Genomic DNA, 17,184 nt, shown 5'->3' with positions numbered 1-17,184 from the left:
AATGAATGTTCATAACCTTTAAAAAATTCATAAAATTTGTAAAAAAAAAAATTATAATCTTAAAATCACTACTTTTACCAGTAACTGTTTGGTAGAGCATGTTTTTAGACAGTAAAAAAAAAATCATACTTATTAAATTATTTCAGCATATATATAATGGAATAACGTTAAATGTACCATATTACAATAACAATGAATGATCAAAACTTATTTATTTAGGAGAAAATAATACATTTTAATTACATCATTAGCTTGACTACCTTTACCATAAAAGGACAACTGAATTGTTTGGTAAAGAATGATTTTAGAAAATTATTTGCCCCTTATTGTAGACTTTTTTTGTAACATCAAGTTACATAATTCTTTTCAGTAAGGCCTCTGAAATTATGATATGTGGAAAGCATATGCCTACCTTTTAAAATGAGACCAAACAGTCCTCACGTTTGAAGTAGCCTAATTGTTTTTGTTGCTGTCTTCCTGGAAGAAGGCGAACTATAAGGGCACGCTAATTAACGGCACATCTAGTGGATTTTTTAGCAAAACATACAGAGTAGTAGAGATGGCTCAATCAGGTTGAGTTGAGTTCAAAACACATTTTTCAATAAGATATAGTGACTCAGAATGTGCTCTACTAAACGGTCGAACAGAACGTTGAGAAAACAGGATGTTCTGTAGAAATCTATAGATAACGTTGGAGGTGAAACATGAAGAAATGTCTTTGAATTAAGTGTTCTTTATCGAAACGTTACAGAGAGAGTCATATCATCAAAAGCCTTTTCTTTATGTCCAACACTTAATGGCCTTTACACATGATCTGTTTTGAGCTTATAGTTACATAATACACACCAACCTACATACAATTTGAGAGTTTGATGGCACAGCTATGAGGGATTAACCGTATCACACTCCGAGTCATCCGAGGCTTCAGACAGCTGTGATGCAGGACATGACCCTTTGCTTAGAAATGGTTTGAACATTTACCAGAGTTTAGTGAAGAGTAACAGCTAATAGTCTCATGGGCCACAGTACACACCTGTTGATCACATCTGTAGTAGTATTGTTGGAGGGAGCCTGAGAACAAAGAATTTAATTTCCAACGACTGCTTCACTGTAGATAGATAGATAGATAGATAGATAGATAGATAGATAGATAGACAGACAGACAGACAGACAGACAGATGTGAAAATTGGGAAATAATTGTGTTACAGCAGCAGGTTATCCAAGCAATGCACAGGAACAGCACATGAAATGTACATGTCAACACTAGAGAAATATATCCATAGAATACAAAATATGTAGAATATTGGAATACACTAAAAATATACCTGACTACCTAAACTAGCATAAAAAAATTATCTATATTAGAATAACCCACAATATATATTAGCAAAGTGTGCAGGTTTTAATGTTTTGTTCTTTAATAAAAAAAAATAATTGAGGTAGCAAATGTGGAAATGTAGATGTGTAAAGTTCAACATGTGCAAGAATATTACAGATTTGGATCAGCATCAGGTTGAATGTGCTTATTGTAACTTATTTGGACAAAATTGGTAATGTAACTTAAAATTTGCAGTGGTGGAATGTTACTAATTACATTTACTCAAGTACTGTATTTGAGTATGAATTTGAGGTACTTGTACTTTACTTGAGTATGTTCTTCTCTTGCTATTTATGCTTCTACTCCACCATATTTAAGAGGGAAATATTGTACTTTTTTTTTTACTTCACTACAATTATTTGACAGATTTTTGCACACAAAACATACAAATACAGGACATATTATTATATAACAGGTTATTAATATTATTATTATTATTATTATTATTATTATTATTATTATTATTATTATTATTAATAATATTATTATTATTATTGTTGTTATTATTATTATTATTATTATTATTATTATTATTATTATTATTAATAATAATAATAATAATAATAATAATAATAATAATAATAACAATAATAACAATAATAATTATGATGCTTTGTTATAAATTAAGCTACCCAACAGTACATACAAAAACAGTTGTAATGATTTGTTGATTATTCGATTAGTCAACTGACAAACTAATTGGCAACTATTTTGATAAATCTTTGTCATTTTTCATGCTAAAACATTTCATGGCTCCGGCTTTTCAAATGTGAAAATTAGCTGCTTTTCCTCTTAATAATTTTAATTAATTTGTAATAATTGTGAGGTTTGGACTGTTTGTTGGATAAAACAAACATTGTCGAGGTGTCAGTTTGGGTAATTATAATGGCATTTCTTACTATTAGATTAATTAATGGTGAAAATAACCATTAGCGTTAGTCAGATACAAAATAATTCAAAATGAGCTCCACCTCAAACTACTAAAACAGAAAAATCCTGCTTTTACATTCGTTGACTTAGCGGCCACAGGTGTCGCTGTTAACAAGCATTTCTGAAAGTTACAAATAGTCCCTTTAAGTAAATGGTCTGTATATTTCCTCCACCGATGCAAATGTGTGAGCGAAAACAGCTGAAACTGAAATAATACATTTGCTTATATCTCATAAATGAATGAAGTATTCATGTTTTTAAAATAGCCTACATGTCGTGCTCACATCAGCTTAGCAGCCCTTTGATAGATTTATGTGATCAGGGATTGTGTGTAAAAACAGAAAACATGATGAACTGATTTATCCTCCAGTGAATCAGTGTGAGTGATGCTGCAGCATCAGGACCATCAGCATCAGGACCACCAGCATCAGGACCACCAGCATCAGGACCATCAGCATCAGGACCACCAGCATCAGGACCACCAGCATCAGGGCCACCAGCATCAGGACCACCAGCATCAGGACCATCAGCATCAGGACCACCAGCATCAGGACCACCAGCATCAGGGCCACCAGCATCAGGACCACCAGCATCAGGACCATCAGCATCAGGACCAGCAGCATCAGGACCATCAGGACCATCAGCATCAGGACCATCAGCATCAGGACCACCAGCATCAGGACCAGCAGCATCAGGACCATCAGCATCAGGACCATCAGCATCACCAGCATCAGGACCATCAGCATCAGGACCATCAGCATCTCTCTCTCTCTCTGTCTGTCTCTCTGGTCACATGTTAACACTCCTGCGCGTATGTTGCGCATCAGAGTTGCCAAAGTGATTTATGTCGCCTTCCAGCAGCAGCAGACTGAAGCAGCAGCAGACTGAAACAGACTGAAGCAGATCCGACTGAGAGGACACTTGAGGAATGGCCTCTGAACGCGATGAGTCCAACTCCACCAGGAATCTGACCAACCAGTTCGTGCAGCCTGCCTGGCGCATCGTTCTCTGGTCGGTCGCCTACAGCTCGGTGCTGGCGGTGGCTGTGTTTGGAAACCTCATCGTGATTTGGATCATTCTGGCGCACAAGAGGATGAGAACCGTCACCAACTATTTCCTGCTGAACTTGGCTTTCTCCGACGTGTCCATGGCTGCCTTCAACACGCTCATCAACTTCGTGTACGCGGCTCACGGAGAGTGGTACTTTGGAGAGGTTTACTGCAGGTTTCACAACTTCTTCCCGGTCACCGCTGTGTTCGCCAGCATCTACTCCATGACAGCCATAGCCATCGACAGGTAGGAGGAAGATCATACCATACACTGTAAACAATTGCTGTTAATTTACAGCAGGATTTCAACAGTATTAACCTGTTATTGCTAAAAACAGTGCTTTACTGTTAATACAAAAGAAAACCTGTTAAATTACGCTCATAGGCCGTTTTTTAATTGAACTATAATGCATTCTTAAAAAACATCACTTTACTGCTGATCAGCTGTCTAAAGTATCATCAGTAACAGTTTCATGCAGTATTGTTTTAATTCTGGGACCTGATCTGCACATGTGAGGCTTGTACATTGTACATGATTGTAAAATCAGTGAATTAGCTTTATTGTTCTTCACTCACATGTTGTTCTGGTTTGCATTCTGTGCTTGTAGCCAGCTACAGACAGACATTTTGGGAAAAGTGTCAACAAGTCTATTATAGCCTTTTTCCTAACAAGTGCCTTTAATTGTATTTAGTGTGACTATTCCTATGTCTGTAACCTGCTAAGTCTATTCATCTAGGCAAAAAATAACGTTTATTAAAATGTATGTAAAAAATACAACCTTAATAGTGCATTAAAACAAATCAGTAAGATAATGTAAAAGAAAGGTGAAAAACAGCTATATAATGTATCTTTAAACAGTAAATTAACTGTAAAATACTGTGAAATTAATAAAGTTCAAACTGTATTTTGCATTAACAGTACAAAGCTGTAAATATCAGTGACAGTATAATAATGTTTACTTTACAGTAACATAAAGGCAACCCTGCTGCCAGTTCTTTACTGTTATTTTACTGTTAAATTCTTAACAGTGCACTGTAAAAAAAAAAAAAAAAAAACATTTTTTTTTTACAATTCTTTTCAAGAAATGTTACATTTTTTGTCTGTATTTCAAAATGACAGAAAAAAAGTTGCATGTTTTATTTGTGATTTATATGTAAAAGGTCTTAGATTTACAGTATTTTTTGTAATCACAATCGTAATTATCTGTATTTAAACTTTACCTGATCATTAATAAAGATAATTATTCTGTTTTTTAGATGTTTATGAATCTATTTTAACAATTAATTTATGTTAAAAGAAAACGATTTCATGGAATTCTAAAAATATTTCTTGTAAAAATACAGATTTTTTTGCAAAACTGCTGAGAGTTAATGTAAATTTGGGCTTTTGCAATGTAGAATTACATGTTTCATTTGTGATTTATATGTAAATGGTCTTAGATTTACGGTGTATGACTATTCTAACAATAAATATATCTTAAAAGTAAAATATTTCTTGTAATATTACAGTAATAAAGGCTAATTATATAAAGATAATTACTGTTTTTTTTTTTACAGTTTATTTATGTTAATTAACGGACAGTATTTTACACTTTTTTTACAGTGTAGGAGGAAGAGCATATCCTATACTGTGCGCATGAGAGTGATAAAAAGTGGTGTGTGCATGCCTCCAGATTATTTTACAACTTGAGATATTTTACAATACACATTTCACAGTAATTTGGGTCAGTTTACTTGTACTTATTTCAGAATAGCCTGCATTACATTCATTCATTCATGGTTTGTTTAATAGGGACCAATACAATGTACATAGACAACTTAAAAACAGCTATCTGATGCCAGTATCATAGTGCTTATAGGGAATGCTAATTTGCAACATCTGTCCCTAGGAGGGCTTTTTGTGAAAATAAAAGATTAAAACAGGAATGTGTAGGCTACAGGAAAAATAAATAAATACAATAAAGCACACATTTAAAAACATTACATGAAAAACTAGACATGAGTAGAGGTTTGTCGCTGAATTAACCAGGATTTGGTTGCTCTCTTAAAGGTGGTAAAGTTTGCAGCAGATTTCCAGTGATCAGGTAGCGAGGTCCAAGACTTCGCTCCTTTCACAGAAAAAGCTGTCTGAGCAAAAGATGTTCTGCAGAAATGAACTTTACAATTGCCACTTGAAGCTGCTCTGGTGGATCTGCTACGGCTCTGTAGTCTCATGATGTATTTGCAGAAAGACAGAGGAGCAAGTCCGTTCAAACATTTAAACACAAGCTTTACATAATGAAAATAAATAAAGTTTGCAAAACTTAACATCTTGTATTTACTCAGAATGCGGCAATGATGGTACCTTATTTGCTTTTTGTCCAAGATTTTCAAGGCCCTATTGTAAAGACACTCTATGGGTTTTTACTACAGACTGGTTGGCCTGGGATCAGGCAGCCAAACCATAGGACAGATGTGAGAAAATCATTGAATTTAGAAACAGCAAGGCACAGTCAAATGTCAAGCAATTTCTTACCGTCCTAAAACAAGATAAGGTTAGCATTTATCGTTTTACAAATCTTTTTAGCATGACTTTTAAAGTTTAACTGAGAATTTAAAATGATCCCTAAATACTTTACCTCTGTTACCTGTTCAATGTGCTCACCTTTAATTCTAACATTCAAGGATTGTGTTGCAGGTAGCTTCTTAATAGAAAAACAGATGGACTTTGTTTTCTGAGTGTTTAGTGTCAAACAGGAGGTATCAAGCCAGGCTGAAACTTTTTCTAAGTTTTTGGTTAGCTTATCTGCAACAGCATCACATGTTTTGCCAGATACATGGACGACGAGCCTACGCTGACGACACAGTCGTGTAGCAGCCATCGCTACACAGTCATGTAGCGATGGCTTACATTTAAGCCATCTGTTAATTGTTGCAGTGCTCTGAATGAAAAAGGGGTTGTGACATCTGTCTATATATAGAGGATCAATTCCACATATACGGTAAATGAGATGGCCCTAATCAATTATTCCATATAGAGAAAAAAGTGTTGTTTTCTGTTTTTTTTACTTTGAAACAGGTCAAGTACTCAGTTGTTAAATGTAAAACTTAACAAATGCATCCTTTAAAAAGACTGTCAGTCACTGGTTTGACTTTATTAACTACAACTTGAATGAAAAGTGACATCTCCTGTACTTCAGAGATGCCTGAGCACATTTTACTAAAATAATACATGAGTGGGAAATCACTGATGACCAAAAGAGACATCATCTAGAATGCCTAAACTGCATTAACTGCATTTACACTTTATTTACACCTTTTCTATGCATTTAGTTTGTGTGTCTTTGGAGGGGAAGCAAACAGGGGTATTTGTAATTAGATTATGTACATGTGCATAAGGTTGTAAAAGTTAAGATTGTTCTTTAACAGTTTTCATGAAAGCACAACATATGCGTATAACTGGCAGATATGATTATACATTTCTACCCAGCTGGTAGTCTACCAAGACAGTAATCACTCGTCTAAGTTCAGCCTTTGCTGATGCGCTGCTGTGATTGAGTATAAGTCTGATAGAACATGTAGGGAGATGAAGGACTTTGTTAGAAAACATCTGCAAATTGAGCATTATTTGAAAAGGAAATGTAAGCAAAAGAGTTACAGGAAGCTTCAGGCTAAATGTTACAAAGGCTTACTAAGAAAAAAGGTTTTAAAGATGGTTCCCTTTCTGCAGAAAATAAAGACAAGAAAGAAATGGCGACATGAAAATCAACAAAATCTTAACCTGAACCTTAAAAAAACAGAGATGAGTAATGCCTCAATTGATTTCAAGTGGTTTCAAAAGGTGGTGTGACATTTTCTTGAATCGTTGACTCATTTTATTGAACAGCTTGAACTTTTCTTTATTCATCTGAGGAATAGGAGTGAGTCACTGTAACCTAATCTGCAAAATGCCAGCTGTGGTCAGGTTTGCATTAAGTGCAACATACTGAAACTGTTATGTTTGAATTTACTATAAAGTCAAAGCTCAGGCCAATGTTGTGACCTCTGACCTTGTAGGTACATGGCCATCATCCATCCCCTGAAGCCTCGTCTGTCGGCGAAGGCCACCACCGGAGTCATCGTCTGTATCTGGAGTCTGGCCGTGGTTCTGGCCTTCCCTCTAGGCTACTTCTCCACCACCCGAACTCTGCCCCGCAGGACCGTCTGCTACGTGGCCTGGCCCCGCATGGCCGACGACCCCTTCATGTGAGAACACTGATAAACCCTTTTCGTATGTCAAGCTTCATCATCATTATCACGACAAAGCTGCGCTGCAATCTAGTTTCTTGTAAGTGTGTTTCTGTGTGCATCATCTGGTTGTGTCTATCATTAACTCCAGATATATTCACAATCTCTTCATCCTGCTTGTCTTTGTCACACAGATTAAAATATAAACTGGTGATGTGTTTCTCCACTTTTGAAGGTATCATATCATAGTGACAGTTCTGGTCTACATGCTGCCGTTAGTGGTGATGGGCATCACTTACACCATCGTGGGGGTGACTCTGTGGGGAGGGGAGATCCCAGGAGACTCAGCTGATAACTATCATGGACAGCTCAGAGCCAAACGCAAGGTAAATACCACATTTATTTAATTTACACAAAATGGCATAAAACTGGCAGATATTATTATAAATTTCTACTCACCTGGTAGTCTACCGGGACGGTTTTTACTCGTCTAAAGGCATCTTGTGCTGATATGCTGCTGTGATTTAGTATAAGTCTGATGTAGGGAGATGAAGCACTGAGGTTCAAGTCCCTTTGTTAGAAAGCATCAACACATGAAAGCCTTTAGTTGAAAAGGAAAAGTAAGCAAACATGTTACAGAAAAGACAAACTTCAGTAGGATAAATGTTTCAAATGCTTTTAAGAAAAAAGCTGGTTCCCTTTGTGTAGAAAATGAATTGAAAAATATCAACAAAATCTTAAACCTAACCTTTAAAAAAACACCCGATTCAACTGTTATCAGGCCATTAAAAAGGCGTTATCGGTCGCTATAAGCACCATAGATGTGGGTCATTAGGGGCCTACTACACCTACTATGTTGTAAAAGCAACACTTTCTAACACGTAACACGTTTTTAACACAAACAAAACGGTTTCTTTAGGTTTTGGCAACAAAACCACTCAGTTAGATTTCGGGAAAATCATCGTGTTTTGCCTAAAATAATTACATTTCTAAAGTTCAAAAGTTTCAAAATACTTGTGATCACAAATGCAACTACACGTTGGTTTCACACGGGAGGCAAACCCCGGCCTCCTGGGAGAAAGACCTCCACCCCATGTGGAGTTTCATGCTGTCTATACTACAGCACCTGACTTCTGCTTCTGCTCCTTCTGGTGATCGACCATGTGAATCGATGATAAAACCTACTATTGGGTGTGGTAGGCCCCTACTGACCATCTATTGTGCTTATAGCGACCGATAACGCCTATTTAATGGCCCGATAACAGTCGAATCAACTGAAAAAACAGATGACCGCAAGCTCTGTTGCCGTTTTATCTTAGCCTGCACACTTACCATCTTAAATTAAAAAAACAGAAACAAAGAAAAACTTTTCTTATTGTTGCATTATAATCTCCCAGGAGCAGGGACACCTGTCCCCAACAGCATTAACAATACACATGTTTAAACTTTAAAAAAAAAACTTTAAACTTACTCTGTTCTCTAGTAAAAGACCTCTGCTGGTTGGGGAGGAAGCGAAACACGTTTCACAGGCAACTAAAGCAAGCTCTGCCGTGTGACAAAACACTGTGAGCCACTTACAGCTTCGATCAGTAAGATGTGTCATGCAGAGCTGTTGTGAAGTTAATTCATGCTTTAATATCTGAAAAACACAGAGAAAACGTACCTTAGCACAAGCACACTTTATGTTGCCGTGCATTCATATAGACTTTTGCAAACATAACTTGTTCAATTGCAAATGCTGTCTGAGAAGAGAAAAGCTTCCAGAGACACTTAGTTAGTCCACTGTAGTTAGACATCATCAGCCAGACTGCACAGTGTGATATGCAGCTTTTACTATAAGGGTTGGGTTAAACAGGGATTAAGGTCATCACAGCTGTCATGACGGACATCTATCAAGACAGCCTCCGGATTAAAGCTAAAGAGTACAGCAATTTATTGATAAATGTCACAAATACTGCAGGTTAACATGCTGGATTATTCAAAGAGACAGTGTAAGGGTTAGGCTGTGGAAGTATTCAGTGATTAATGATATTTTAGATTAAATTTAAAAAACAATTATGTAAATAAAACAACTTTTTTTTGACAATGGCCAAATTACACTCATCAATTTCATCTTAATTAAACTCATATTTGTTCTGTAAAATGAGTGTAATAATAGTAATGAATTTACAATCACAATACAACGTTAAGACAATTTACACAAGAAACATGTGATTAAACGCATCAAAATAGGACAAATAAAATTAGACAAATGACTTCCTAACATAAGTTAAAAGCAACTAAAAATACTATAAAATCACAGTAATTATAAAACCCAAGGGGAAAGCAAAGAGTAACAGGTGATTTTTAAGATTAGATTTAAAAACAGCAAGTGAGTCAGCGGCCCTAATTGTGTAATAAAGTGAGCAGTAATATAAACTACAAAACAAAACTAACAGTAACTTGAAAATAGATTTCTTACATTAGTAATATTGTTTGGCACCACAAACATATTCAGTGTACAGAAATAGAGAGAGCGACAGGTGCAGGATTGTCATTTACAATTTTTTCGAGCGCCCACAGAAAAAAAAATCATCAGAGGCTCAGAGTGCTGGCAAAATTGAGCCGTGAGAGATAAAAGAGATTTATAAATGTCAGGAAACAAAGGTACAAGACAATTACAGGACAATGTCGCGCCTGATTCAAAGGCCCACGCTGACAAGATGCCATTTAGGCTTGAGATAAGAGGAGGACGCTCTCATCTCCGTCCACCAGATGAGCCTCTGCTGATGGTATAATAGCCTCCTGCTCCTTTTAACCCCCCACAGCTCTGCATCGGGCTGCCTGCAACACACTGATGAGCTCTGTGCCGCTCTCGCGTCCATCCTACCTGGAACCTGCTGGGTCTGGTGCGTCATCAATGACCTTTCCTTCTCTGGACTTGAATGAAAACGTCATTGTGATCAGAATGAAGGAAAACAGGCAACATACTCGCTACTTCAGAGACAATGTGCATTTAAAGAGCAGCCATGGCTTCAAATATTCAAGAGAGATATTCTTAGAGAGTTTTGCTTCCTTAATTCTGTGTTTATCCAGTTGAAGAGTATGGACACGGTGCGGGGAGGAATTTTTCAAAGGTTTTCAGTTAGTGTGAAAAAAGCTGAATTATATAAAGCTGCAATAATCAGAATCCGGCCATTACTGCGGTGGCAAGTCGTAGTGACTCTACTGTTTGCTACCAGTATTAACTCGTCCGTGGTTGTTCCTACATAAATGGTTGGCGTAGATAATAAATGATAAGTATGTATTTAAAATTGATTAAAGTAAAATTGAAGACTTTTACGAGGACACAGCTGCCGTCACTACGAGCAACCACGACACATTTGGCTGAGAGTCACCAGTTAAACGCGGTTATATGTATGCAGAGGAAAGGTGTAGTGCTGTCCTGATGTTGGTATTTGTCTTCTTCCTCTTGCAGGTGGTGAAGATGATGATCATTGTTGTGTCGACCTTTGCCCTCTGCTGGCTCCCCTATCACGTCTACTTCATTGTGACGGGTCTCAACAAGCGTCTGAGCAAGTGGAAGTACATCCAGCAGGTTTACCTGTCGGTGCTGTGGCTGGCAATGAGCTCAACCATGTACAACCCCATCATCTACTGCTGCCTCAACAACAGGTAGGTACAAATAAGTCTCCCCGATAAACCAAAAACACACATGAAGGTACTGTCTTTGTACACAGCATCATGATTACATGTCAGGGGTGTTTGGGTGCAGGTTCCGGGCCGGCTTCAAGCGTGTTTTCCGATGGTGTCCCTTCGTCCAGATCTCAAGCTACGATGAGCTGGAGCTCCGAAACACAAGACTTCGACCGGGTCGCCAGAGCAGCATGTGCACTCTCTCTCGGGTCGACACCAGCATCCTCAGCAAAGACAAGAGCACTTGTTCACGTGGACACAGGTCACGACTCACCTCTGAGCCCAATAATAAGAACAGTTAGTTGTCTCCACTGGACACAATCCAGCTCACTAGGCTCATTTGACACATTTTTTGAGCTGATTGGACTTTTTCGTGTTCTTAAAGAGCTGATAATGTTAATTAAGTCTGATGGTCGTGGTGTACGTTTAGAAATCTGGGCATAGTGTTGATTTTTTACACCACACTAGAGGTTTTCAAACTGTGAGGCATGCCTCCCCGATGATTTTGCCTGTTTATCAACAGCTGCAGCAGTGGCTGTGACACACAGCGAGCTCACGGAGGCAATTAAAGGGATAGTTTGGGTGTTTTGAAGTGGGGTTGTATGAGGTACTTATCCATAGGAGGTGTATTACTTACAGAAGACGACGGTCGGCAAAAATGTATTTTAGTCACCTAAAAGAAAGGTTTACCTAAAAAAAATTGATATCCTTTAAGTGTACGCTATATTTAGAGTAATTTACGACGGCGAACTAAACTGAAAGTGAAAAATATTTTTACTGTTTTTGTCATCTGAGCCTGCTGGCTTTGGAGGGAGCATAGATAAGTTTCACTTAGTTCCCCGTTGGAATGGAAAGGGCTGTCTGACAGCGAGATAAAACAGTGAAAATATATAAAATATTCACCTACTATGGATAAATACCTCATACAATACCACTTCCAAACACTCAAACTGTGCCTTTAAGGTACTTTAACCCAATCTCAACACACAGACATATTTTTAGATTCAGTTTGACTTTCATTTCCGAGGATATTATTGTCTCAGATGTTTAATGCAAATAAACGTTCATAAACCCGCTTAGCAATCATAGAAATAAGATGCTTATAACTGCAGAACTTACCTGAGAATCATCATGTTTTTAAGCTTTATTCAATATCAAAGTACTCCAGTGATAGTTGTCTGTAAGTCATGGATACATTGAACTGCTAAAAGCTAATTCAGCATAATCTTAATGGTGCCAAATTGCCAAAATGTAAAATAAATCTCTTTATCATGATAATACTTTTAGATATTGCCAAAATATATAAAAAAATTAAAATACTTTGTCAGCAACATGAACTATACACTTTCAGCTGCTTTTGACATGTTGTTAGCACTTTAGTGTTACATTACGTATGCTGTAATATCACATGGAAGTATACTGTATGCACTTGATTAAATGCTCTTCTTATGGTATATTTAATGCCATCAGACCATTACTCAGAATAACTGCAGCATCAGTACTAACGCTGCTCTTCCAGCATTAATGCCCTTAAATCTATAATAGTGACGCTGATATTAAGTTATCAAGTGCTTGCTGCTGTATTCTTTGTAGTTAGAGAAAGCATGTGCCATTTTAAAATCAACTTGTTTAGGACTGTTCTAGTTTACTGTAAGTATGTTTTTTTGGGGGGATATAATAAGTGTATGTATAGCATGTGTTATTATATTCTGTATATATATTTATATTTCTTATTAATGTATTATGATGTAGATTAACTGTGAAAATGTAAAATCAGTTGAGTTAAATTCACTGCATTTGAGGAAACAAGTTTAATAAATGTTTGCACGCCATTTAGACATTAAAGAATCCATTCTTTGCTGAACATAGACATGGGATCTTAGTTATATAGCTGACTACTCCTATTTCAGCCACATTGCATCCTAATATGTACAATTATTGACTGAATTCAATACCAACCTTCATCATGGTTTTCATTGATTTTATTATCACGAGAAGAAACACCTTCATTTAACATGATTAAAGACAAACAGCAGTTTGATAAAACACAAGTTGATTCCATTGAATTCTTATATGATGTTTTACAGTGTATTGGGTGTATTGGTGACTACAGTAAAGTGGCATTAACTCAGCAAATCAACCAAATTGCATGTACAGTTTCAGTGTAGTGTCAGTCTAATGATGACTAATGACTGAAAAGCATGTATTGTAAAGTCACAAATACACTGTAATATCTTAACAACTTTTAAAAGTTCTGCTGTGCTCCACAGGTGCTGGACTGCAGTCATATTTCTCTCTGGAAGAATTTGATGACTTCACTGTTTGCAAACTGCTTTTATTGTAGTTGTCACATGAACAGGTGCTCAAAAATCAGCCCTGGAATATATATACATACAGGTGTAAAAAATGATAAGGCAAGACAAGAGCAGTGCAGTCTGTTTATTTGTTTATGTAACGCTCAACTCATATATTAAAGCAGTATATTTCCACTGATATTCGTATAGAAAATGTGGTTGAAGTGATTAAAAAATAGTGTTATGACTACATTTTTGCAGCTGACTACAAAAGCTTGCTGCACCTTAATTGGCAGCATCACAGCAAAACAGATTATTGTTCAACTATAAAAAAACAAAGCAGCGTTTTCTGTTGTAATAACTCTCAGTGCAATCTGCTGATTACTTTCCATTTGTTTTCAATAGTTAAAGAAAAAAAGAGATAAAGCCACGAGCATCAACACAAGCCACTGGGTGGAGCCATCAGCTGGGGACCTAAAGAGATGGACACAAAGAGAGAGGGGAATATTTATAATATTAAAATATCTTAAAGACCCTGAAAAATCAGCTTCTTATTATGAGCGATATAGCTTTTCTTTGTACTCTTCTGACGCAGTCCTTCTCACAGTCGTAAACATAAACATTCCAAATGTGTCCCAGTTTATTTCCTGTTGTGTATGTGAATGACATCAGCTGACAGGAAATAAACATGGACCAGAGCTGTTGCCTAGCAATGCAATTCCATTGAAATGCTCCTGAACATTTTCCTGAGTGCTCTCAGTGTTGTCTAACATCTTTCCTCATTCATTGTCTTTGGAGCAGCTCCACACTTTATACCGTATGACATCACAAGTTTGAGTTTTAGCACTCTAGTTTTTGGATTTGGGGGCGAGTTGTTCTTGTGTAATTATATTTTTGGACTGTCTTAGACCATAAGAATAACATGTATGAATTTGGAAAATGAGCGTAGTTCCCCTTTAAGTTTTTAGAGAAATACTAAAGATCTGAGACCAGGTTTTCAGGGGTTTTAAAATATATCACTCTTCAAGCTAAGCTTGGAACTTTAAGAGACTATCTTGGATAAATTTATTTCAAAGTCAAGTAAATTTATTTGGTCTTTCTATCTATTTCAAATATTTGATGCCAAACAATTCTTCATTATTTTTTTAGAATTCTGTAACATTCAAAGATCACACACACAGTTTTGATAAAGAAATAAAATATGACCTCATAATTAAAACATCATTGTAAATAATCACAGGATTTAGTAAAATATTTAATTTTTTTTAAGAAAATGTCTTACCGTGACAAACTTTTGCAGTTGTCTGATTTCTTCAGTTCAGAGTGTTTCAAAACGATCTCAGTGTATTCAGCATCATTTCTCTCGTCAGTTATTACATTGACAGCTTCCACAGTGAACACTTCAGCTGGAGATAAGAGGACCATACCCTGGTCTTCACTGCAGATGTCGTCTCCCAGGTTGACAAAGAAGCAAGAAGTGATATTAAAGATGACTTGATCATCCAAGTCAGTCATACTCTGAGCCGCACTGTAGCTTGAATGAACTTTGGTGAACTTTCCAAATCTCATCTTTGAGCCCTTTTGTGCCGTGTATTTGTCTGTGAGAAAATGCACAATCTTGCATTTCTCCTTTGGATTCGGCAGCGACATTGAATCCATGAGCAGGAAGTGAAGGGACTTGAAATGGAAGTGGTTTTCATAGGTGCTAACATTTCCACCCGTAGTCTCTACTGCAATGTCAAAGGTCTCTGTAAATTCTGCCTCCCCGTCAGCATAAGCTAAAAGTGCAGCAGTGTGTTCTTTTGTTCCTCCAGGGATCAGCTTTGAACAGGAAGTTTTTGCGCTCCATGCTCTCTGGAATCCCTCACTAGCGTTTAGCTCTTTCTGTAAGAGGCCTGAATGGATAAATGTCTCCATGGCCTCTTTACGGCATTCATCGTACACGTAATCGACAGCATCTGGGGCCATGTCCAGCAGTTTTGGGCTCCCTGCAGTCACCTTTAATTGAGTATGGCATTAAAAAGATAGTTTCAAGAGGAGAGAATATTGCTTTTTTAATTCTAACATAACAGGTTTCAATTGGCTATTTGTAAGAGAAACAATACGTACTTTGTAGTAGAACACAATTGCAGCAAGAAGCAGTTTTCTTCTGTCGCACATTTTGAAGGGCTCTTCTTGTCTTCTATCTGCACAGACTGCTGAAACAGAAATCCAAGAAAAGCACTGCAGGACCAAACTTGAGTAAAAAGTTGTACACATTCCAGAAATGGGATGTTCTGGAATACTTTGTTTAGACAAGCCCTCAATCTACTGTTATGAGTTTTCCTCCCTTGGAGCATGGCACCCACCTTCCCACCACAGATAAGCTTAAATTATTACACACTGGAATGAAAGCAAATATTTAAAGGCACATACCTTAAGCAAGGGAAATTAATTTCTTGGAGCAAAAATCTGTGTATATCAACCTGCAGGAGAGTGATAATTGTGGGCAGAACACTTTCTGGGGGAGTAAAACCTTATCATTCTCAGCAACGCCTTTTCCTTTCCTGTGGAAGGAAATAGTATGCCTTTGGGAGCCCTGATGTCGAGTTATTTGTTCTGTTAGTGCTACTGAGTTACTGTAGTAAGTTCTTGCTGTTTTGTCGGAGATGTTTTAATAAACCAGATAAACCTAAGTGGTACAGCCCAGCAACAAATTGTCTTTACTTCCCAGTTTAACCCAAATGCTGTCTCTTCTTTCTTTCTTTCTTTCTTTTGTTTAGTTTTTTCTTAAAAGATAGGTTCACATTTTTTCATTAAACAATACTCACATGCCCATAAGTAAAATAAATGATTAAAAATCAGTCACATAGGTCAAATTGAGCAAAAACCTTTATTAGAAACCTGACAATCCACCCATATCAAAACTTTTAATTTCCCTTTGTCCAACTAAATAGCTAGATTAGACACTACTTTGCTGCTGCTTGCAGCTTTGATAACACTCAATAAAGCTGTCAAATATTGCATTCAGTATGAAAGGAATGCACAATATACTTTGCTTAATGTTGGTAGCACAGAACCTTTTAATAAAAATAAACATAGTAAAACAAGTACTGATAAGATCCTCCGATGCCCATCGCCCATTCTTCTGTTGATTAATTAAAATAACACATGTTACTGCACAAATGCTTACCTGATGACTAAATACTGTAGGCTACATGGTGTTTTCGTTGGTGCTCCCTGGAGATGGGACTTGTGAGTAGCTACTTCCTCTTCTGCAATGTTATGTTCCACCTCCTGACCTCCTCTCGCTTCCTTCCTTCTTTGCTGGTACAGTAGCTCGCTGAAGGTCAAATTTTCAGGGAGGAGGAAGAGTGTTAGATTGACAACATCCCATCCTCTCTAGATCCAAGCAGTGCCGGCTGTAAAGCCTAGAGGGTCAGTGTATGATGTCTGAAATAATTATACATTATACCTGTAGTATAAAGGGATATACTGTATCAGCGCTGTTGTGGGAAGGGTGCGAGACCCTGTGTGAACTTGCCATGGTAGGCCCTTACTGACCAGGATCTAGGCACAAACCGAACACTAGGTCAAGTTAAATTGTGCAATGCAATTTCTTAGAAATGCATTTCATTTGCGTTAGGCTATACATGCCTTAGATCTACGTGA

General features: G+C 37.1%; 2 protein-coding genes across 6 annotated transcripts; one reads left to right on the top strand and one right to left on the bottom strand.

Moving 5' to 3' along the window:
* The first annotated feature begins 3,045 nt into the window (after positions 1–3,045).
* Positions 3,046–11,687, top strand: tacr3l (tachykinin receptor 3-like). Its single transcript, XM_037765459.1, has 5 exons — positions 3,046–3,605; positions 7,394–7,582; positions 7,800–7,950; positions 11,022–11,218; positions 11,319–11,687. Exons 1-5 carry the CDS (start codon positions 3,238–3,240, stop codon positions 11,539–11,541), a joined length of 1,128 nt encoding a protein of 375 aa, XP_037621387.1. The 5' UTR covers positions 3,046–3,237; the 3' UTR covers positions 11,542–11,687.
* Positions 11,688–13,557: 1,870 nt separating this feature from the next.
* si:ch211-145b13.6 (ecto-ADP-ribosyltransferase 5) lies at positions 13,558–16,848 on the bottom strand. Of its 5 annotated transcripts, none has more exons than XM_037765470.1 (5): positions 16,706–16,848; positions 15,949–16,079; positions 15,643–15,731; positions 14,816–15,531; positions 13,558–14,007 (listed from the first exon to the last, which is right to left on the bottom strand). In XM_037765470.1, the coding sequence occupies exons 3-5, from the start codon at positions 15,691–15,693 to the stop codon at positions 13,932–13,934; spliced, it is 843 nt and encodes a 280-aa protein (XP_037621398.1). In that variant the 5' UTR covers positions 15,694–15,731; positions 15,949–16,079; positions 16,706–16,848; the 3' UTR covers positions 13,558–13,931. The 5 variants fall into 5 exon arrangements, with proteins under 5 accessions (XP_037621398.1, XP_037621396.1, XP_037621399.1 ...); XM_037765468.1 differs by having other exon boundaries at positions 15,643–15,728; XM_037765471.1 differs by lacking the exon at positions 15,949–16,079 and having other exon boundaries at positions 15,643–15,728; positions 16,706–16,724.
* Positions 16,849–17,184: the final 336 nt, after the last annotated feature.

The sequence above is a fragment of the Sebastes umbrosus genome, chromosome 3 (assembly GCF_015220745.1).
Source record: "Sebastes umbrosus isolate fSebUmb1 chromosome 3, fSebUmb1.pri, whole genome shotgun sequence".
Taxonomy (NCBI): Eukaryota; Metazoa; Chordata; class Actinopteri; order Perciformes; family Sebastidae; genus Sebastes; species Sebastes umbrosus.
This window is presented reverse-complemented; position numbering and strand designations above follow the sequence as displayed.